The sequence below is a fragment of the Trichomycterus rosablanca genome, chromosome 11 (assembly GCF_030014385.1).
Source record: "Trichomycterus rosablanca isolate fTriRos1 chromosome 11, fTriRos1.hap1, whole genome shotgun sequence".
In the NCBI taxonomy this organism is placed as follows: domain Eukaryota; kingdom Metazoa; phylum Chordata; class Actinopteri; order Siluriformes; family Trichomycteridae; genus Trichomycterus; species Trichomycterus rosablanca.
The window spans coordinates 25,021,862-25,046,454 of NC_085998.1; the positions used below are offsets into that span (position 1 = coordinate 25,021,862).

General features: G+C 40.7%; 1 protein-coding gene across 1 annotated transcript in view; it reads left to right on the forward strand.

Annotated features, from left to right (window-relative positions):
• Positions 1 to 24,593, forward strand: part of reln (reelin) — a 360,462-nt gene that overhangs the window by 126,016 nt on the left and 209,853 nt on the right. The window contains exons 22-32 of the mRNA XM_063004091.1: positions 46 to 158; positions 4,694 to 4,831; positions 4,954 to 5,140; positions 5,701 to 5,906; positions 6,012 to 6,183; positions 7,183 to 7,389; positions 7,660 to 7,892; positions 9,832 to 9,989; positions 11,568 to 11,775; positions 11,912 to 11,988; positions 12,105 to 12,263. Coding sequence (XP_062860161.1) covers positions 46 to 158; positions 4,694 to 4,831; positions 4,954 to 5,140; positions 5,701 to 5,906; positions 6,012 to 6,183; positions 7,183 to 7,389; positions 7,660 to 7,892; positions 9,832 to 9,989; positions 11,568 to 11,775; positions 11,912 to 11,988; positions 12,105 to 12,263 — 1,858 coding nt within the window. The remainder of the gene's footprint in view (positions 1 to 45; positions 159 to 4,693; positions 4,832 to 4,953; positions 5,141 to 5,700; positions 5,907 to 6,011; positions 6,184 to 7,182; positions 7,390 to 7,659; positions 7,893 to 9,831; positions 9,990 to 11,567; positions 11,776 to 11,911; positions 11,989 to 12,104; positions 12,264 to 24,593) is intronic.

Below are 24,593 nucleotides of genomic sequence, written 5' to 3' on the forward strand. Positions count from 1 at the left end.
GTGCAGCTTGAATAATTCTATACCACAACTCTGTGTTATCCACAGGCCTGTCTTCCAGGCATGCCAAGCTGCACAGAGTTCACTGCCCACAGTGTATACCATCCTTCCGAGTTTACTTCCTGGAAAAGGATCACTCTTTCTCTACCTCAAAAAACATGGTAAATGTCATTCCTCTCACATACGAACACAGAATAAACACAGGATAACACAAATATACTAATATGAAGGAGTTTGTTAGCATGAACTATTCTACCATGAAATTATAGAAAATGCAGACCAACCTCTGCCACCAATCTCGTCTTACAATTGTTTCAAGGCTGTATCAACGTAAATTGATTGTGCATCATCAGCATCAACCATGCCCAAAGACTTTCTAATTGATGGCAGACCTTTTTGGTGGGTCTTGGATTGCATCCTAGCAAATTTACTCTGAACATAAAGTTACAGGTGCAGACTATGCTGTGTGACTTCCAGTTTGAGAGTATGCTGTACATGTCTTGCTTCTCTCTGGATGTTCTATTTTTCTATTTTCTTTTTTTAATAACCATGCCCCTTAAAACTAAATTGATCCCTGCTTTGTGTTCCTCCCCATGGAATAGGGGCATTCCTAAAGCCATGAATGCTGGATGAAGTCTTTATAGAAAAACTGGACTTACTACCCACCATTCACTCTACATGAAACACATCCACTTATATAGGGATGCCCTAAACAAAGCCAGTTCTTCCAACATGCAACAATTATAAAAAGTGGCAGCTGCTGTCATTCAGCTCTATTTAGAAGAGTAAATAAACTTTTACCACAAATTGTTTGTCCCCAGATCCCCTTCTCAGTGTCAGGCTTTTCAGGACCACAACCAACAACATTCCCCCAATGAAACTCAGTGTCCAAGTTATACAACTTCAATATATTAACAATTTGTTTTCCATCATGCTGACTCTGACATCATATTAAATTAATCTTTTTCCTCTTGTTCTCCCAACCCTGCTCCCACGGCTCTTTAATCACGTGTTTCTGTTATCTCTTCTCCTATAATTAATTTGACCAGTTAGTGTCTTTCCTCCGATAGCTGGATCTATTACAACTACAGACCTATTTCCAGTCTTCCTTTTTTAGCTAATGTGATGGAAAGAATTGTGTACCCCTTTTCGGTACTGCTTTTGGAACACGCACAGTACAGAGACTGCTTTGTTAAAGTTTGTTCAAGAGCTTCTTATTTCTACTGATGCTGGATTGTTTAATTTGCTCTCATTTTTAGATCTTACCTCAGCTTTTAAGACAGCTGATAATGATATACTTATTTCCAGATGCTTTTAGATTGGTATTTTAGGTTTAGCTATTGACTGGTTAGTATTGGTGCCCATAAATCATTCAATGCCACTGTCACTCATGGGGTTCCCCAAGGTTCTCTGCAGATAACAGCTCTATATTAGCACCCCATTTCCTATTGCATCAGCTCAGTTACTAAGTACATACATTGCTGGCCTAAAACTCTGGTTAAAAACAATCACTTAAAACTTAATCTGAACAAAACTGAAGTTTTGCTTGTTGGACCAAAAGTGCTATTCTCTAACTTTTCTGGTCTTTCTGTTAATATGAATGGTATACTTGTCGATCCTGTCAAAATATTAAAAACATTGGTGTTATTTTTGACTTATCACTTTTGAGGCCCACATCAAGTGTATCTCTAAGACTTCCTACTACCATTTGTGCAGTATTTCACACTTTAGCAATGTGCTCAGCGATGATGATGATAAAAGGTTGGTCCATCTTTTCATTCGTGGATTATTGCAGTTCCCTTCTTAACAGTCCTCCTGTTAATAAAAATTCACTCTACATGACTTTTAAAGTGGTCAGATCGCTGTACAGTTCACACTTCACAATTTGATCTCTTGTAAGCAGGAGTCTTTTAAGTCATTGTGGTTTTCACACTACATGATTAATCAGCGATCACTACATGATCACCAAGAGAAATTGCAGACTAGTCTGTCTGCTCCCCCAAACTACGTTTTGTCCTGAAAACACACGCGAGAAGTGACAAGGGGTATAATGATAACATGTGTGAGACAGGTTTTTTCCTTCCAAATATGGTCGTCAACAAGAAGCGTGCGATCCAAGTTGTTTGTGCACTGATATGCAGCAAAAAAGCAAAGAGAAAAAAGCATTTGGGTGAAATACTGAATTGGGCTACGTGGCCAGCAGGGATTGTCTGTTCTGCAGAGAGAGTTGAAGGTGAATAAATATTTAAAGAATTGTTGGTAATATGGTTTGGCATGGGCGATAAGGTCACAAATACTGTAAAGCTTGTGTGTACACTGATGTATTCTGATGTAACTCCTCCCCTGAGTTTCCCCCACACTGTATCTCGCATTCTCGTTGGCTGTGGCTCGACACCACTCTCACTGCCAGTCATAACCTGGTCCCAACACTTTTCGCACTACATGATTTTAAATCGCCGACAGGTCCAGATATTTAGCATGCTAGATTTTTTTCTTAAGTCTGCGAAAATCAGGGCAAAAAAAGTGTAGTGTGAACTAGGCATAAGATGGTAAACTGGTTCATTCAAAATTCAGCACCTCTAATCTACTGCGTTCTGCCCACATAATTCCCATACTCAACCTTCAACTCAACCGTCATTGGCTTCCAATAGCTTCTCATATCAAACACAAAATATTGCTGCTTAAAAGAGGATGTAAGTTTCTAATTAAAAGTGTGTGTAAATTTTGTATGTGAAAGTACAATTGGAAGCAACCAAAATGTCCTTTACATAGTGTGTGACCATGATACAGTTTATTTTCTTATGTTGTTTCTTATGAGTCATAATAAACAAATAAAAATGATTATGGTAAAATTAAGCAATAGAACACGAGAGGGAGTGTGTTATTGCGAATAACATCACGGCTGTGATTCGGTTGCAGGCACGAGCCGAAGGTGAGTGCCATAGATCATCACAGCCGTGATGTTATTCGTGATAACACACGACCTCAAGTGTTCTATTGCTTTTATACAACAGTTTTTACAAAATAAAGAAAGAAAATAAATCAAAGAAGCCCTGAATTTCATATTAAATATGCTTTAATATTGACAATACCTTCCGCCAAAAAGTAGTTCCACAACGACAACAAGAACAACAAGAAGAAAAAGGCAAGAACCTCCGAAGAAAAAAAAAAAAAAAAAAAAACTCTGTTATGGGTGATAACAGAACTTTTAGGAGCTGCTAACTGGGCTATTAAGCTAACTGTTCGCATTACAAACACATTAATGTTCCCTACATAGTGCACTAGATTGTGTATCAGATAACGCATTCATGTTCACTACACAGTGCACTAGATTGTGTATCAGATAACATTTACATTTTCAGCATTTAGCAGACGCTTTTATCCAAAGCGACTTACACAATGAGCAGAACACGATGAGCAATTGAGGGTTAAGGGCCTTGCTCAGGGCAACAGTGGCAACTTGGTGGTGGCGGGGCTTGAACCGGCAACCTTCTGTTTACTAGTCCAGTACCTTAACCACTGAGCTATCACTGGCCCGCATTCATGTTCCCTACACAGTGCGCTAGATTGTGTATCAGATAACGCATTCGTGTTCACTACACAGTGCACTAGATTGTGTATCAGATAACGCATTCATGTTCACTACATAGTGCACTAGATTGTGTATCAGATAACACATTCATGTTCACTACATAGTGCACTAGACAATATATTAGACAATTGATTTATGTTCCCTACACAGCACACTAGATTGTGTATCAGATAACGCATTTAAAATGCGATCAGGAAAAAAGTCTGTGTCGCCTGCGTGCGCGTTTGTGTGCATGAAGCTTGTCGTTACTGGCAACACGTCAGCGGAGTAATACAGTTGTGGTGTGAAAAGGCAGTGCCGTTATCACGAATATCAGCACGGTTAGAACGCTTCTCAACCAATCAGATTGTGAGGTCGGAACTAACTGTTATATATCAGATAACATTTACATTTTCAACATTTAGCAGATGCTTCTATCCAAAGCGACTTACACAATGAGCAGAACACGATGAGCAATTGAGGGTTAAGGGCCTTGCTCAGGGCAACAGTGGCAACTTGGTGGTGGCGGGGCTTAAACCGGAAACCTTCTGTTTACTAGTCCAGTACCTTAACCACTGAGCTATCACTGGCCTGCATTCATGTTCCCTACACGGTGCACTAGATTGTGTATCAGATAACGCATTCGTGTTCACTACACAGTGCACTAGATTGTGTATCAGATAACGCATTCATGTTCACTACATAGTGCACTAGATTGTGTATCAGATAACACATTCATGTTCACTACATAGTGCACTAGACAATATATTAGACAATTGATTTATGTTCCCTACACAATGCACTAGATTGTGTATCAGATAACGCATTTAAAATGCGATCAGGAAAAAAGTCTGTGTTGCCTGCGTGCGCGTTTGTGTGCATGAAGCTTGTCGTTACTGGCAACGCGTCAGCGGAGTAATACAGTTGTGGTGTGAAAAGGCCGTGCCGTTATCACGAATATCAGCATGGTTAGAACGCTTCTCAACCAATCAGATTGTGAGGTCGGAACTAACTGTTGTATAAAGGGTAATATAGTTGACATGTCTCTGTATAACCATACTGTCTACCATACAACCATGAAGAGATGTGTCCAGCCACATGTAATCTTCATCTACTTGTCTTCAGGTCCAGTGCCACCCGGTTTCGATGGATCCAAAACTACTTCAGAGAACAGGATGAGTGGGCATTAGATGATATCTACATAGGGCAACAGTGTCCTCAAATGTGCCATGGACATGGCTGGTGTGATCATGGTCACTGCAAGTGAGGCAGCTACCACTTAAAATTACATAAAGGCATCAGAAATTAAATGTTTTTATCACAGTCCTTTTTCAACATAAATTACTGATTCTCACTCTTTCTCTCTTATTTCTCTCTCTCAACAGATGTGATGAAGGTTTTTCTGGCACAGACTGTCAGCCTTCCTCCCCACTACCCTCTAGTGTACTCTCAGACTTTGAATTAAAAGAAGAACTTATGACCACATGGCAGGAGGTAACTGGTGGAGAGATAGTGACACCTGACCTGGGCTGTGGTGTTGTGTCATCTGGATCTTCTTTGTATTTTAGTAAGGTATGATATAAATGTTCTTATGCATGTTTTGTTTAATTAAAAATTATTTCATGAATATTGATTTATTTAAATATAAAATAATGAATATATGGCTGAAATTAATGACTATGTGGACAAAAGTATGTAAACACCTCTAGTTGTTAAATTCAGATGTTTTAGTTACATTAATTGCTAGCATGTGTAAAATCAGTTGTATTAAGTAAATATTTACAACTTTGTGCAAGGCCCCATAGTGTACCCCCTGTGCACAGAGCAAAATCCATAAAGACACCACATTAAACATTTTAGTAATTAATTGGAACATTGAACGAGAAGGTGTTGAACTCACATCAGTACCTCACCTCACAAATGCTCTCTGTAAAATCTTGTGTAAATCCTTCCCTGATGAAGGCTTTTATTGCAGCAAAGAGTGGGGGGTCTCCATTTGAATTCAAATGGTTTTGGAATGAGGAGTTAAACAAACCCATGGTCAGGTGTTTACATACTATTGGACTTTTATTGTGTGGTAACGCTTGCTATTTTGTTAAAGTTGGCTTAACATCAATCTGATGTGTGAACAGGCTGGACTGAGACAGCTTGTAAGTTGGAACATGGACACAGAATGGGCTGAGTTTGTCCAGTTCTACTTACGTGTGGGTGGAGACTGGGTGGAGTGTAACAGGGCAGACAGCAGGGAAGAAGGAGTGCTTCTTCAGTATAGTAACAATGGTGGCATTAGCTGGGGCCTAATCGCAGAGATGTACTTCACAGACTTTACCAGACCACGGTAAAAGGATTGTGTTCTAAAAAATTAAATTTTTGTTCAGTTTTTTCCTGTAACATCATCAGAAATAGGCAGTTTTTTTTTACTTGTCATTATCTGTGCCCATAGGTTTGTTCATTATGAGTTGCCACTGGCTGCTAAAACACCATGTACACAGTTTCGCTGGTGGCAACCCCTTCATTCCGGCGAGGGTTATGACCAGTGGGCTATTGATGATGTCATCATTTTCTCTGACAGAGAAAAACATGTTATTCCACTAGCTAATCCTACTCTTCCTCAGGTAAACTAAATTCCCGATGTTAAATGATCACATTATCAAATGTTTCAGGAATTTCACAAACTACTAAATATAATGTAAAGACCTCCAAATTGTCCTAGATGAAGGTACAGAAACAAGATGTTGGAACAGTAAGTAAAAAGCTAAACCCAGAAAGCAATGATTTGTAAAGTGTCTTTTTCATGTATTTCAAATGTATTTTTTACATTAAATATAATGTATTTTGTGCACTTTACTGTATTGTGAATCTAAAGGTAAATTGATGAAGTTGCCATTTTTGCCTATTAATTTACACTAAATCACTGAATGATTAAGTGAAAATGTTTCAGATGTTTTTAAAAAATTAATTACAAATAAATAAAAAAACGAATTATTTACATGTGTTCAAGGTGGCTTAGTGGGTAGCGCTGTTGCCTCACAGCAAAAAGGTCCTGGGTTTGATTCCCTGTTGAATCCCTGTTGATTGGTTAAGTGAGGACAGGTGTAGATCATATGTTTCAAAATAGATGTACAGGTTTAAATGTTGGAAGCCACTAAACTAAAACTTTCATTGAAAATTCATCAACATAAAACCGCTTTGTTCATTGCATTTTATTTTACACACATTTTGATTTACTTATGTAAGGACATTTTATTTTACAAAAAATTTGATTTACTTGTGGGAGGTCCCAAATCTGTACACGACTTGTACCAAAGTAAATTTTATATTGCATAGTTAGTCAGAAAAGAGCCTTTTTAAAACACTATAAATGTATTAATAACATTAACTGAGCTCAGCTTTCCTAATAGATTAAACATTGTCTAGTAGTGTCTATTTTAATAATATATTAAAATTTCCATATATATAGTAACATTAACATTAGTAGTACATTAACATATTTAAGATTTTATATTTAACAGTAACATATTTATGAATTAAATAATGTACCAATATCTGTGAAAATATTTGGGTACATAAATTACACTCTGACTTTGTCTTCAATGCTATAACTTTCCTCTCAGAACTTTTATGAGAAGCCAGCATTTGATTATCCACTAAATCAAATGAGTGTCTGGCTAATGTTGGGCAATGAGGGAATGGACACAGAACAAAATATTAGTTTCTGTGCCCCTACACCATCAGCCATGATATTTGGAAGATCAGATGGGGACAGGATGGCAGTGACTCGAGACCTTACCCTTCGCCCTGGCTACACATTGCAATTTAAGGTACTACCATTTGCATTTAAACTGTGAACCATACTACAATCTTGGTATCTCTTGTCCAGTTGAAGGGTGGTTTGGCTTTGACAGTGTAATACACTAAACTAGTATTTAGTTCCACTTGTATCATTTCTTCAAATGAGATAAAACAAAAAATAACATTCTAACAACCTAAAATCTAGATGACTTTAATTTAGAATTTTCTGTTTTGTATTTTAATTATTGCAAGCAAGAAGGTCTTATTTCTATGCCAGTATTTGTTGGCTTTATCCTTAGATTACTGGGTGCAAGTCAGATTTTCCTGCTTCAGCTCCTGTGATACTTCAGTATTCACATGATTATGGTCGCACCTGGGCGCTGGTGCATGAGGGCTGTTTCCCAGACACACCCGGGGCTACAGGCTGTGAAGGCAACGGGCGTGAGCTAAGAGAGCCGTCTGTCTATTACACAGGAGACTATGAGGATTGGACCAGAGTTACTGTTGTAATCCCACGAAATGTGGCTGCAAGGTATGTGCAAACTAAGATGCAGAGCTATTCTGGGCATCATCAGAATATTTCTTTTTATTAAAAAATGTTTTATACATACTTTTTTACCCTTGCCAGAATACTAAATGTACACAATTAAATGTGTGAGCATTTTTAGATCTAAATTGTGAGTATATATTAATAATTATATGTCTGTATATTAATTGTGTGCAAGCAAATGTAAACAGTTTTCCAGCTTGCTAAGAGAACCGATTTCTGCCGAACTATAAATTGAATCTGAAATTGATTGAGATTGAGGATGCAAAATGCTTTTTGCAGACAGTGATAAAAGGAACTATCAAACCTGGAAACCAAAAGAAAGGACCTGTTTGATATTTCACCTATCTTGGGCTTAAAGTTTCTAATAATAATAAGAACCCCAAATTGTTATTCAAGATAAATTTCTTGGGAGCATTACACAAGCTCAAAGAGACTATTGAAAAAATGGAAGTTACTGCCCATATCTATGATAGGATGCATTCATGCCATTAAGATGGTGGCACTTCCAAAATTGAATTTACCTTTTTCAGGCCTCCCATTTATCTCCCGGTTGTCTTTTTTTTAAGAAACTAGACTCGATAATGTTATCATTATTATTATTTGAATTATTCATTCAAAATCTAAAATATGAATTTTAAGATGACTGCACTAATGATTTTGTTTAATGAAATTTTTATATTTCTGTATTTGTAATGTGGCAGTGGCTGAATGAGTTTAGCAGTGAGTCACATTAACAGTTGTGTCCTTCTGCATTCCAATTTTGGGTGGACAAAGGGGGGACCGAGGAGCAGATGTTGATTGTGTCAGTTTTTCTTGATTGTCAAATCACCTGCACCTCATATGCATTAATTTGCTTCATGTATAAGTTTTTCTATTTATCACAGTTTCTTCCTCACACACTTGACAGCTCTGCTGTTGGCAAACCTCCAGTTTCTTTGAAACAGTGATACCGGGCTGCTTGGTTCAGCATACTATATCTTTCGGGAACTCACCCTCTGTTATGGCATTTTTGACCACATGACTGAATCGCCGTGGGTGATTGGATTGCCTGAAGAGTAAAATAATGTTCTTTTTCTGTAGCAGACTCCACGGGTACGTCCACATTATGTGTGGGGTGTGCCAGTTGGTGTGGTTGGGGTACCACTCCTTTCTTACCGGTTCCGGATGGTTCTGAAGGGTCCCTTTCTTTCCTTTCTCCCTTCGACATTTGAGCTGTTTCATATTTCTGTTAGCCTATCATATTGTGACAACCAGTTCTCAGTTCTGTGCTATCACCGTTCTATCCACATTCTCCGTGACAGATGTTTTTGTGTCTTTAATGTATTACTTTGTTTTCATTATTTATTTGTGATAGTCCCCCTTTTGTTAGTTGCTTTTTAGCCACAGTATTGTTCCTCCTTGGTTAAATATCTTGCACCTGAGTTTACCTTGCGCTGTAATAGCCCTATTACAGTATCAAAGACTAACACATGAAATACTAAAATCTAGGGTGTAATGTAGTGTTTTGTTATTGTTTTTTAAGATTTCAGTTAGTTGAAAAAAACTATTAACCAATTAAGCGTCCACTTATGACAGTGACAGTTTACTTAAAAAGACTTTCCCTGTATTTGAGATGAATCATTATACATTATAAGTTGGCTTTTCACTGCTATGTGAATGATAGCCATTTAGAACATATTTTGCAAGCAGAATATCAGATACCTAGCATGCAGCTTTTTTCACTATTTACTAATTGAGCCAATAAAATTAATAGGGACATAATGTATAAACATTCATTCATTCATTGTGAATTTTTACTCATTCACTCATTCATTATTACAACATTATCCTGCCCAATTATTAACACAGACTCCTAAATACATGTTTAAATCAAATGTTTTTCAAGTTTACATGCAGAAATTTTGTTCCATCTTCTCTTTAGTAAGACACGATTCCGCTGGATCCAAGAAAGCAGTGCTTATCAGAATGCCCCTGCATTTGCCTTGGATAGCATCTACATCTCTGAGCCTTGTCCTAATCACTGTGGGGGTCATGGAGACTGCATCTCTGGAGTCTGCTTTTGTGACATGGGATTTACAGGTAACACTTAGAATTGTGATTGGTGTCAGGTGCAGCAGTCTAATGTGCTAACTTACCAAGAGACCAGATTTTAAGTCTCAACCCAATCAGATGATCTACAGACATACAGGGGTTGGACAAAATAACTGAAACACCTGGTTTTAGACCACAATAATTTATTAGTATGGTGTAGGGCCTCCTTTTGCGGCCAATACAGCGTCAATTCGTCTTGGAAATGACATATACAAGTCCTGCACAGTGGTCAGAGGGATTTTAAGCCATTCTTCTTGCAGGATAGTGGCCAGGTCCCTACGTGATGCTGGTGGAGGAAAACGTTTCCTGACTCGCTTCTCCAAAACACCCCAAAGTGGCTCAATAATATTTAGATCTGGTGACTGTGCAGGCCATGGGAGATGTTCAACTTCACTTTCATGTTCATCAAACCAATCTTTCACCAGTCTTGCTGTGTGTATTGGTGCATTGTCATCCTGATACACGGCACCGCCATTGGATGCACATGGTCCTCCAGAATGGTTCGGTAGTCCTTGGCAGTGACGCGCCCATCTAGCACAAGTATTGGGCCAAGGGAATGCCATGATATGGCAGCCCAAACCATCACTGATCCACCCCCATGCTTCACTCTGGGCATGCAACAGTCTGGGTGGTACGCTTCTTTGGGGCTTCTCCACACCGTAACTCTCCCGGATGTGGGGAAAACAGTAAAGGTGGACTCATCAGAGAACAATACATGTTTCACATTGTCCACAGCCCAAGATTTGCGCTCCTTGCACCATTGAAACCGACGTTTGGCATTGGCACGAGTGACCAAAGGTTTGGCTATAGCAGCCCGGCCGTGTATATTGACCCTGTGGAGCTCCCGACGGACAGTTCTGGTGGAAACAGGAGAGTTGAGGTGCACATTTAATTCTGCCGTGATTTGGGCAGCCGTGGTTTTATGTTTTTTGGATACAATCCGGGTTAGCACCCGAACATCCCTTTCAGACAGCTTCCTCTTGCGTCCACAGTTAATCCTGTTGGATGTGGTTTGTCCTTCTTGGTGGTATGCTGACATTACCCTGGATACCGTGGCTCTTGATACATCACAAAGACTTGCTGTCTTGGTCACAGATGCGCCAGCAAGACGTGCACCAACAATTTGTCCTCTTTTGAACTCTGGTATGTCACCCATAATGTTGTGTGCATTGCAATATTTTGAGCAAAACTGTGCTCTTACCCTGCTAATTGAACCTTCACACTCTGCTCTTACTGGTGCAATGTGCAATTAATGAAGATTGGCCACCAGACTGGTCCAATTTAGCCATGAAACCTACCACACTAAAATGACAGGTGTTTCAGTTATTTTGTCCAACCCCTGTAGTTGGCCTTGTTGTTAGGAGGAAAGTCAACTCCTTACTCATGCAACAGATATGCCTACTGTCTCATCAAGGCTCTGGCACAATTGGCAAATAAATATAGGTTTGCTGTTTTCGGGGGCGTCTGCTATGTGGAGGCTCTCTTCAGGCAGAGTGGGTGCAGTAACTAATAGGTAATAGGAAAAAATGACTCTTCTTTTGATTTCTGTGTGTTTGCATGTGTTAGTATTGCAGGACAGCTGTGTGCCATCTGTGCCCAGTCCCACAGAGCTGGTTGAAGGTTTTGAGGGCAAGTTGAGTCCTCTTTGGCAGATAACTAGTGGAGAACAGACTTTGGATGGTTGTGGTACCATAAGTAAAGGAAAGGCCCTTTACTTTGGTGGTCTTGGGCGTCGGGAAGCTCGCACTGTGCCCTTGGACACCACTCACACACGGTTAGTCCACCAAACATAACTCTTCCAATATAGAGTAGCCCACAATGTTAATGCTTTATCTGTTCAATTTTAGGTAGTGGCTGCTCATGATTGTACCTATTTTAATAAATTTTTTTTCTGGGCTCATATACAACAGACTTGTTCAATTCTACATCAGGATTGGTGGGAAGAACTTGGGGCCTACCTGCACTAGGCCTCGTGGTCGCAATGAAGGTGTTTGTCTTCTAAATAAATGTAGCTGGCAAATCAACTTTCTAGATAACCTCTCCGATATTAGTGATTAAAGATCAGTTTTAAATGTTGTTTTATTACTATGGACTCTATTCCAGGGGTTATTGTCCAGTACTCAACAAATAATGGAGTGAAGTGGCAGTTCCTTCGAGAGCTAGACTTTGGCTCCTTTATGGAAACACAGCTGGTGACCATTGAATTGCCCCCTCAAGCGAAGACACCTTACACTGTGTTCCGCTGGTGGCAGCCCCAGCTTGGTGAGAAAATCCAATTACTACTGATAACATACTTTAATAATACTTATATACACACATTTTCGTAGGCAAATATGTAAAGCAATTCTAATGTCTTAATACATTATTAGTGGTTTATTGGACTTTATTAACCAGAGTTCCCAACAACTGTGCTACCTTCTAAGGTGTCATTACCACATTAGTGTCATTGCAGTGCTAAGAGTGCTTTACCACTTAAAATAAATCTGGTTAGTTCTATTGAGGTTTTTTTATTATTGGTAAATAAGGGACGGGGTGTCAAAGCTTACAGAGCAACAGAGGGGCTACAGAGGACAGAGGAATTCGATGTACTGGACTTGATGTGGAATATTAATTAGATGGAATTGGAGGGCAAACAATGTGAGGTGTTAAAGATGATGTTAACTGCTTTGTGCTGAGTATTATGGACCATCCACGTAAATATAACTCCTTGTTTTGGTTTGTTTTATAATTTGCTTCAGTTACATAAATTATTTATATGCCAAAGCTACATAAAATTAAATAAAGTCTAAATATAGATTTAGATTAGCAACAATTTCTAATGCAAACTCTATCTGGCTTCATTACAAAAAGATGTTGTCATTGCTTGGCCAGATTTTACACAAACAAGTAGCATTCATGGTGAAGGTAAAAAGCTTCTTAAAGAAAGCAAAATGCTCAGTGGTATAATAGAGCCATAGCAAACACGCTAAATATACCTGTCAGTTCAACAGTTTTTAATAGATCACAGGTAAAATGTTAATTAAACCATAAATCATACAGACAGGTGTGTGTGTTTTTACAACTTTTCTGTGGACTAATGAAACAAAAGATAGAAGAGAATTATTAATCACACACAAAAAACTGTTGGATGACCTTAAAACAACATGACAATTAACAATAACATGAACAATAGATCCAAAGTGAACCATAAGCTGCACCACAATCATCTCTGGTCTTATTCCTCACACAAGAAGGACTTTTCTAAAAAGTAGTACAGATGTGCTCATTCAAAATTTAAACACAAGCATTTATACAAATAAGAGGCACTTGGTGGTACAGTGGTAAAATACGCTAGCACACTACTGCTTAGATCCCATGTTCAAATTTGAGCTGTGCTGTCGGCAGTCAGGCATCCACACATGAAAAAACTCTGCTATATCAGGTACGTGAATATACACTGCCTGGCCAAAAAAAAGGTCACACACTCTAATATTTCGTTGGACCGCCTTTAGCTTTGATTACGGCATGCATTCACTGTGGCATCATTTCCACAAGCTTCTGCAATGTCGTGCTGATTTTTGTTCTTTTATCCAGGAAAGAAGGACGAATACTAATTAGTTAAGAATGACGATTTATTAAGAATTCAAACACAAATTGGTAAAAGTAATTACTGAGCTCAGGACACACAAACACACAGACAGCTGCATGCAGAAGTGTGTCTATCTATGGCATGTGTAGCCTTTTTATTAAGAAAAAGAGGAAGTGAGTGTTGTCTTCTTCTTGACCACTCAAAGTCATATCTTGATGCCGTTAGCTTCACAGTTCATAAAGAGGAACAGGGGAAACATCTGTGCTGTGGTTACTCCATCTTGGTGTTCCTCAACTGTCAACTGCTGTCTGGAACACAACACTTGCATGCAAAACCATTTCAAAACCCCCTACTCCTATACATTCAGTTTCTCTAAACTCAGAGGATCGGGTCTAACACAGCAGAAATGCAAGGCTAGTGATTTCCTGTTCAACTGTCTCTCACACTCTCTACATAGTCAGAACAGGAAACACCTGGATGTACTTCCTCATTTTTCAGCTAATTTCTCAGAAGATTAGGTTGCTTAAAGTTCAGTTCCTTTTTAACACACACACATTTTAAATGGTAACTCAGCATTTACAGGGCCTTTAACAAAACAGATAAAACATTTATATTCCAGTATAATTAATACAGAACTTTAATACTCAATAATAACCAACATTCCCCCCTTAATTGTCCTTTAGGACAATTACAAATCAAACAAATAAACAGAATCACACATTTCCTAATACAGTATAAAAATTTAAAGATTAAGCTAAATAAAAGTGCTGTCAGCTCCCCGTTATGCGGAGACCGGGCTGAGAAGCACCTAGTGACTATTAAACAAAAGCCCGAGTAAAAACAACCTAAGCTAAAATAGCATATGTGGATAATTATAAGAATGAAACATAAGATAGAACGGGAGAAGGAAGAGCATTAGCCAACTGTGGAGTAGTCAGGTCCTCGCAACCCGGATTCTCAGGTGAAATAGAATCGCTGTTTTCACCACTCTGGACACAGTGAGAAGAATTAACAAAAAACAACAAAACAGTACACAAGGTTAAGCGATAATAGCAGAAACACTGATATATTATTATTATTATTTTTTTTTTTTTTTTTACCTTCACTTCAAATTTCCTCCAATTCAACTTCTTCATTTTCAATGTCTTGTAGTCCTATCAATGGAGTATGCTGTTGGAAAAACTGGGACCTCGGGTCACCCCCCTTGGAGAGAGTGGTCTCAATTAGCCTAGTGAGGAGAGTTCTTATACAGGGAATACAACAACAGCCACACATCACGAGCAGAGCCAAAGCACAGCAAATTGAGGTCATTATGCTTAAAAATAAGGCTTTGTACTGACCAAACATTTTGGTCATCCAAGTGTTAAACAGATTCTCAATTCCACTATTTTCAGCTAATTCATTACTTAAGGAGGTCAGTCCCTCAAGAGCCCTAGTTATTGTCCCATCAGGGGCTGTATTGTTAGGAATAAATGTGCAACACTGTTCCCCAAACATCTTACACACACCGCCCTTTTCAGCTAATAGGAAATCTAAAGCTATCCTATTTTGCCATGCCATTAAGCTAGTTTTATCCAGTTGTTCATGAATTCCTTTGACTGCATCCCTTGTATAATTGACAAAACGTTGCTGGTTATAGTAAATGTAATTTATCCAATCCACATTTTTGTTAATAGTGGACCACCAAAACAACAAACTTTCAAAGCCGGCTGCGACTTGATCCCTTGCTTTAAACTCATCAGGGACCCCCCGGGGTACTCCGATATAATCGACATAAACTTTTGGATCAAAAGAGCCTGATGGGCCCGCTACTGTTCGCTTAACTCGGCCATGTGTGTTCGTGTCCTTCCCCACTGGCTCCCCACCCAGCGGAAGCACATATAGTGACATCACTAGTTATACTAAAGCACAAATCCCCCTCCAATTCTTAGGAAGCTTAGATCTTAAGACTTTAAGATCACACAGCCACCATACATCCGCACGGGAGACGCTCTGATCACTGAACCACTCGGACTTGAACCCGTCTGAGTTGTTTTCGGCGTCCACAGTGTCTCCACACCACTTCACCACGGTCCCCGAGTTCCTAGCGAAACAGGTATAGTTCCCTTTGTAGGGCATGTATGCTGGGGGTACCACCCTCTGCTTCATTTCTGGGAACAGGTAGTGCACAGTGGTGCAGTTCCCATAGCCTGGAGAGCCACTGAACAAGGAGACCACACATTTTAGACCTTCTAGATCATTATGTCGATTTAATGGGAAAGGTGCAGTACCCAGGTGTGGCCTAGCTGAGGAGCAAGCATAACAATTAGTCTTACCAGCAGCACGAGCTGTGTACATAATCCAATTTAACCACTGATTTTCATCCTCAAAACCTGTCTCTACTGAGAATGTGTCCTTTAGGTCAGTTATGTTTATGGTCTTTATCAGTGCAGGCGTTTCCGTGGGAGGTCCAGTCACAACACTACTGTTGTCTGGGATGACAATGGTTGGCTTAGGTTTTGACTTAGGAATCACTGTCAGCTTAAACACCCCCAGGTTATCAGAGCCCGACTGATAGGATCCTAATATCAAGTATCTACTGTCGAGTAATTTCGGGTTAAGTAATATTGAAGTTAATGGGTTGCAATTCTCATTCTCACATGGATGTTTGGCATTGGCTTTCCTAAGGGTTAGCCTACGCCCAAAATCTATTCTCCCTGTTTGACAAGCGTGCTCTGTTCCAACATAACCTGCATATGGCCATCTAACAGGACCAGTGTTAGCGAACACTGCAAGCCAGTCTGTGCAGCTACAATGTTTGGTTGCCGCTCTACTTATTTTCATAAAATTTCCTTTCATTGTGAAGGCTTTATTCTTACTACATACATAGTTGGTGTTACACAAATACTTTTCGGGCTTCGATAATTTGCTTTGAACATAACCTTTACAGTCTGAGATCTTACAAAAATCAAACCTAGCCACACAAACTTCACCTTCAGTACATGTAATGGTTGGGGGAGCACTGTTCACACTGCGGGAGGCTCTATGAGTAGTCTGGTTTCTGTGGGATTCTGCTGTGGCTAGGAAGATAATGGACAGAACAACAGCAATTATTATGGACAGTACACACATTGTTATTATCATGGAAGCACATCCCAGTCTCTTAAAAGCTTGGACGGTCACATCAGATGGAGGGTTAAAGGGCTTTTTTTTTTTTTTTTTTTGAGAAGTTGTACCTTCGGTAGGTTTGAAGTGTATATTACTGGGTAGGTATCAGTCTTCCACCCTCTAATAGACAGTGGGAATGCACTTATGTGGTTTATGAATCAGATTCTACAGTTTTGGTCACACTGTCTGCCAAATCTTTTCTAACTTCCTGCAATGAGCGGGAAGGTGCTGTAGCGGGTACACAATGTGTTAGGTGGTGCCAAACTGCCCCTTTTTTACCTTTTACTTTGACGGTGTGGGTTGTTACCTCAGTGACTTCCCACGGACCCGACCACCTGGGCTCAGACCACTTTCTCTTGTGGACTTTCACCCGTACCCAGTCTCCAGGTTTGACAGTTTTGAACTCCAGCCACTCGCCGTCGTCTGCTGGTGGTTTCGGAGGGGGCTCACTCCGCTGGACCTGTGTAGACAAAGCTTGAGTAAGATTAGTTAGAGCTCGCATGTACTCATCTTCCTCTGTTTGCCAAAGATCCAAAGCTGGCACTGTAACATTGTCTCTAGTGGGCCCTGTCATTCGCCTCCCCGTTAACAACTCATGTGGGGACAAATGCGTTTTCTCCCGTTCAGCTGATCTCATGGACATAAGGGCAAGCGGTAGTGCATCTACCCATGTTAGTTTTCCCCCATGACAGATCTTTGCGATCTTGCTTTTTAATGTCTGGTTTGCCCTTTCCACTAGTCCCTGGGAGCTGGGGTGATAAACAGCTCCAAACTTGTGCACAATTCCCAAGTGTTCCTCCACTTCCCTCAAGTGCTTGCTTGTGAAATGTGTGCCATTATCAGACCTGATCAGTTTAGGTACTCCATTGCGTGGAATGAACTCATTCTTGAGCCATTTCACCACTGTTTTAGCATCCTCTCGTCTGGAGGGTATTGCTTCCACCCATCTGGTGTATCTGTCAACCATTACCAGAATGTACTTAAACCCCCTTACTACTTTATCAGGTCCCATGTCTGTGAAATCAATGCAAATCTCCTTGAAAGGTGCGTCTGGAACTGGAAAATGTCCCATGGGCCTCTTAAAGGGTCGCTTGATATTAAATTCTGAACAAGTGGGGCATTCTTCCACATAGTTTTCCACCATTGCCATCAAATATGGGTGCCACCAGTGTAATGCCACTTCTTTCATGGTACGCCTGGCTCCCACGTGGGTGGGTCCATGGGCTTGTCTAATTAGCAGGGTGCATAGCTCTGCTGGAGCCACAAGCCTCCCATCTAATGATCTCCAGATTCCATCCCTTTCTACTGCTCCCCTTGCTAACCACTGGTTTTTCTCATAGGCACCACTGTTCTGTTGCATCTCACGCACGTTATCAAGTGATGTCAGGTACTCTTATGTCAGCCCTTACAGTCATTTGTACAGTGTAACCTCCTGCCTTTTAGCTGCAGCGTCTGCTGCGTTGTTTCCCAGTCCCTCCAAGTCACTTATCTTAGAGTGCCCTTTGCACTTAATTACCGCTACTAGTTTGGGCAACGGAGCAGCACTTAATAAAGCTTTTAGGGCTTCTGCATGTTTCACAGGAGTGTTTTGAGAGGTCACAAATACTCTCCTCATCCACTGCGGTCCATCCACATGGACTGCGCAGTGGGCATAAGCAGAGTCTGTGTAAACGTTTAGGACCTTGTCCTTTCCTAATTCTAGGGCTTTTGTAAGTGCTACTATCTCAGCAAGTTGGGCTGATGCAGGCTGGGGTATGATTTCTGCTACCCTAGTGACAAAGCCTTTCCCCTGTTGTTCGACTACAGCAAAAGAGGCCACATTTCCCTCTTCTCCTCTATAGCAACAACCATCACAAAAAAGTACCAGTTCAAAATTTTCTAAAGGGTCATTACCCACGTCTTCCCTGAGTCTCAGGTCCCTCTGGGCCACAAACTCACAGTCATGTGGTTCCAAATCAGTGTGCGGTAATTGTTTTGCCATATTCACCGTATCTTTGTGTGTGAATGTGATGTGTGGTTGTGTCAGCGTATCGCTGATCCTCATTTTCCTAGTTGGCGAAAGAGTGAATGCTGTAGAAATAAGAAAGGCAACAACACCATGGTTTGTGTTGATCACTAGAGGGTGACACACAACTAAATGAGCAGTTTTGTCAACAGCCTTGGCTAAGGCCGCAATTTGTCTAGTGCAATGTGTTTGGCCCTGTTCCATTACATCTAGTTTTGAGCTGTAGTACATGAGAATCTGTCTATTACTTTCCCTCCGCCCTTTCTGAAAGAGAACGGCATTTACAATACCGTTCCTTTCAGAAACTTCCAGGAAAAAGGGTTATTCATAGTCTGGGGCCTGTAAATGTTCAGCATGCGCCAAGGCTTGCTTTAAGTCAATGAAGGCTCTTTCGGCGTCAATGGTCCAGATTAGTTTTGCTTTAAGGTTCCTGTGGCCCACCATGGCCAAGCAATCCCTGAGGGGTTGCGTCAAACCCACATAATCAAAAATGAAATGACGGCTGTAGCCCGTTAACCCTAGGAACGCCAGTAGATCCTGAACTGTACTGGGTTTACCATGATGCAGGATGGACTGATGTTGTGTGGCAGTCAAAGTGTGACCAGTGGCCGAAATTTGCCGTCCCAAGAAAATCACCACTGGTCTAGCAACTTGCAATTTATCCTGTTTCACCTTGTATCCAAGGTTAGCCAGCAGCGTGAGCAAGGAAACTGTGGCTGCTAGACAGTCTGCGTCAGGGGCTGCTAACAGTAAGTCGTCAACATACTGGACTAACACCGTATTGTCAGGTAAGATTAAGCTGGACAAATCAGCTTTAAGGGCACTATTGAACAGACCTGGGCTGTCCTTGTAACCTTGTGGAAATCTGTTATATGTATACTTCTGCCCCTCATATGTGAAAGAGAAGATGTCTTGACTGGAACTGGCCAATGGGAGGCAAAAAAATGCATTTGCCAAATCGATAACAGTGAAATAACAATGTTCAGGGGTCAGATTTTGCAAAGCCAGGTAAGGGTCTGGGACAGGGATATTTTCAGTGACAGTAGCTTTGTTAATTTACCTTAAGTCGTGCACCATACGCCATCCTTTTCCTTCTCCTTTGGAGACAGGTAGGATCGGGGTGTTCCAATCAGAATTAGAATGTCTGAGAACACCGGCTAACAATAGTCCGGCTATGGTGTCTTTTATGCCTAGGGACTGTTCATATTTCAAAGGATACTGAGGTTTCCACACAGGGAACACTTCAGGTTTTAGGCGTACTGTAATGGAGTGATGAGTGACGAGACTTACGTCAAATGGATCAATGGTCCAAATGTGAGGTGGAACTTTAATTAGGTAACTTTCAGTCAGTTCGTGGTTGGTGAGTTCTCTACCATGATGTCTGGACAGCATTTGTTCCTCCAACAACGCTTTGTCAGTGGATTGGTTGTCAATTTTCCAGTAAAAGCCGTCCAATGACCTACTTAGACAGGGAATTTCAGTAGGAACATATGTTTTGGTCATGGCTTCCTTGACCATTGGGCCCAACGACCTAGCCTCATATCCTTTTCCTATGGCTAGTGTAATGTGGGGAACAGTTGGGTGGCCAGTAGTTTCCACAAACCAGGTCAATTGGTCTGGGTTGAGAGAGACAAATGCGGCCACTCCAGCTGCTCTGGTCTGTTATTTTCAATTGTTCTACGCGACCCTCCTTTTCCTCCTCCCATGCTTGCTGATATTGTTCGTCAGGGGAGCGCAAATAATTGTAGGTACAATGTAATGGATCATGGGAGGGGAGTAGGCCCCAATGGACCGGATCCAAGGCTTCCAAAACTGATAAGTACGCAAAAGACGTGGTGTGTCCGGCCCATCGGTCAACAGTCTGGGCCAATAGACAGTAGCATTAGGTATCGGGTTGTCTGGTGTCGGGGTGTTGGACATGAACAAAATCTGGGCAGTATTGGGAGTACGATGTCCTGCTAAGCACAATTTCAGGCCTTGATCTGTACAGTAAATAGTGGCACCTATTTTAGTCAACAAATCACGGCCCAACAAATTGACAGGGCATTTTGGAGCAAATAGGAAAGAGTGAGTTAGGGTCTGATTCCCAACAGCAGTAACCAATGGCTTTGTGTAATTTTGAGTTTTCAGCATACTGGGGAGGTGGGTTTTGGGGTTGCAAAGCAACCAACTGTTTTTTATCTCGTTTATCCTGGGTAGCAAGTTTATCTTTTTCAGCGACTTCAAGTTTAAGCAGACGTCTTGAGAGGACGTCCAGCTCATCCTTTTGTTGCTGTTGGGCTTCCCTATATCGACGCACATAATGGGCCAGAGTAGCTGTCCATTTTCCATCCTCCATGTCAGCCAAGTCAATGACATCCTCTAATTTGGACTGTAATTCTTTAGGTAGCCCCCTTAATACTTGTGCCCTGTATAACAATGTGGTAGCGTCAGTCCTGTCATGTCTTTCACCTGTGTTCTCTAACCACTGCTCTGCACTCCTTTTCAGGTACACATGAATGTCTTCAGAGTCCTCTAATTTCAGGGATGATAAATTTGTCAAGTTTCGAGTAGTTGGATACAAGGAACGTATGGAATGCCACAGGGAGTTCCTAATGCCATTAAGGGACTGGTCAGATGTCAATTTATCAATATTGGACAAATGTTCAACTTGAGCCAGCTTATGTTTTCCTTCAATACGTACCAGAAGAGCTCTGATATCACCCAAACACAGAGCATCGTCAGCTGTGAACTTTTCAAGTTGTGTAATCCAATTTTGTCCACCCTTATGTAAAGGGGGGCAATTTATTCACTAGCCCCTCCATATCCCTGTGACTCCAGGGAACATATTCAACCCCGGAGTGAGTGGTAACCAACGGGAACTGCCCAATTTTTGACTGGGCCTTAGACCGAGTGTTCGCAGCTGGAGGGTCAAATTCCAGCTCGATCAATGGTCCAGTGGCAGGGGCAAAATTGGAAACAGGTCCTTTAACTACAAGGTCCATTCCTGTTATTGTTACACTTTGAGTGCGCTCATGAATACCATGATGGGAGGCCAGAGCTGGATTTTGCATTTGGTGATTGGTAATTGCACTCAGGGTGGCCTGGTCTTCCAGACCTGTCTATTTCAGTCAAAACTATGTGTTTTAGACGGTCTATGTTTGCAGCTTGTTCTGTAACCAACAGGGTCAGTCCATCAATTTGGCGTTGTTGATCAGTCTCTCCCTTAAACGTTACATCCAATTCACCCACTTCTACGCCCAATACACCACTATTTACTTGTAAAACTGGGGCTTGTACGCTTAGCTCAGGAGCAGTTACAATAGGAGAGATGGGGGCCGGTAAGCCTGGTAGTAGTTGATCAAAACAGTGAACTGCTTCGTTATAAGCGGGAGGTCTCGCTTGTTCAGCCAATATTGGATAGATTTTACGAATTATTGGAAGTAAGGGATCAAAAACATGATTTCCAGGGCAGGTTTCTTCCTTTGTTTTTTCAGGAGTAGGCATATCCTCTGCCCTGACAGTAGGTGTGATTGATGGGACTTTCGGAGATTCAGTGTCTATGTTCTCCTCAGGGGGGCCATTCATTTTTACAGTGACGGCCTTCATGTGTAGGAGTAAATCAGTGGCACTTGCCAAACGATCATTGGCTTTGTCCAGTGCACTTTTTAATAAACCAAATCTATGTTCTCCTCCCCTTTGCCACTGAGCTAAAGCGAGGCTTTGATTCCCTTTTTCCACAGAAAGTATACGCTTTCTGTCTTCCCCAGTAGGGGCGGGATTTGAGTCTGCCGGATACAAATTCTTATCCTGCCACTCGAGGAGCAATTTTTCAGCCTTTTTGATTTTTGATTTTCTAACCTTTGCAATACTAGTAGTTTCAATTCTACTGAGAATACGTGCCTTCAGTTTTCCAGCTGTATCTACTTCTTTTTCAGTAGAACAATATAATACAAATACAATTTAATACCACCCCGTCCAGAAAAGAGAACCCAAGTCCCTCCCTCCCAAACGGCCAAGCTTCTACCACTAGGGCGGGCAGTTATTGAGATTTAAATGGTCCGATCAAGGAGACCCTTCTATTAGGTTCACAATACTATACCACCCTTATATTCCTAATTTTCTGGCCAGTTCTATTAACCCTTCTGTATCATTAGAGACAGAGACACCAGAAAATATGCATATATTCTAAAAAACATTCACAGCAAATTCCCATTACAAAAATGATCAAAGCAATAACAGTAATTACAGTAATCCACATTCTAATTGCTTCAATCAATAAATGAAATTTTTTTTTTCTACAAGACAAACTCACAAATATCAATGAAAATCTATGACATGACTCAATCCTCTACTGCCACTTGGGAAGAGTCAATCCTCGATTACCTTACAGAAATAATAACAAATAATAAGGTACGAGTCAATCCTCTAATACCAATTGGGAAGAATCCATACCTCAATTCCCTTATAATACTAAGAAATAATAAAACAGGAATCAATCCTCTACTGTCACTTGGGAAGAGTCAATCCTCAATTCCCTTACAATACTTTTACCAATTTCTATAGGACAATTTTGTACTTAAAATGATACGCAATAATTTAAAGACACTTACTGAATCAGAAGAATTCACACACTCACAACTACTTTGTCCTATATAATCCTATGCAGAAATTCAATTTTAATAGGTTTTCTGCTTACCTTTTTAATTAACCGGCCTTGTAAGTGTGCAATTTCCTCCAACTCAAGGTCTGAGAACTCCTGGTTCCTTTTCCCAGATCACGTCGAGGGTCACCAAATTGCTGATTTTTGTTCTTTTATCCAGGAAAGAAGGACGAATACTAATTAGTTAAGAATGACGATTTATTAAGAATTCAAACACAAATTGGTAAAAGTAATTACTGAGCTCAGGACACACAAACACACAGACAGCTGCATGCAGAAGTGTGTCTATCTATGGCATGTGTAGCCTTTTTATTAAGAAAAAGAGGAAGTGAGTGTTGTCTTCTTCTTGACCACTCAAAGTCATATCTTGATGCCGTTAGCTTCACAGTTCATAAAGAGGAACAGGGAAACATCTGTGCTGTGGTTACTCCATCTTGGTGTTCCTCAACTGTCAACTGCTGTCTGGAACACAACACTTGCATGCAAAACCATTTCAAAACCCCCTACTCCTATACATTCAGTTTCTCTAAACTCAGAGGATCGGGTCTAACACAGCAGAAATGCAAGGCCAGTGATTTCATATTCAACTGTCTCTCACACTCTCTACATCGTCAGAACAGGAAACACCTGGATGTACTTCCTTATTTTTCAGCTCATTTCTCAGAAGATTAGGTTGCTTAAAGTTCAGTTCCTTTTTAACACACACATTTTAAATGGTAACTCAGCATTTACAGGGCCTTTAACAAAACAGATAAAACATTTATATTCCAGTATAATTAATACAGAACTTTAATACTCAATAATAACCAACAGTCGCAACATTTATTTCTGTCCAGAGTTGCATTAATTTTTCCCCAAGATTGATTGAAAGTCTTCTCCAGCACATCCCAAAGATTCTCAATGGGGTTCAGGTCTGGACTCTGTGGTGGCCAATCCATGTGTGAAAATGATGTCTCATCACTCTTTCACAATTTTAGCCCGATGAATCCTGGCATTGTCATCTTGGAATATGCCCGTGCCATCAGGGAAGAAAAAATCCATTGATGGAATAACCTGGTTGTTCAGTATATTCAGGTAGTCAGCTGACCTCATTCTTTGTGCACATAACGTTGCTGAACGTAGACCTGACCAATTACAGCAACCCCAGATCATAGCACTGCCCCCACAGGCTTGTACGGTAGGCATTAGGCATGATGGGTGCATCACTTCAGCCACCTCTCTTCTTACCCT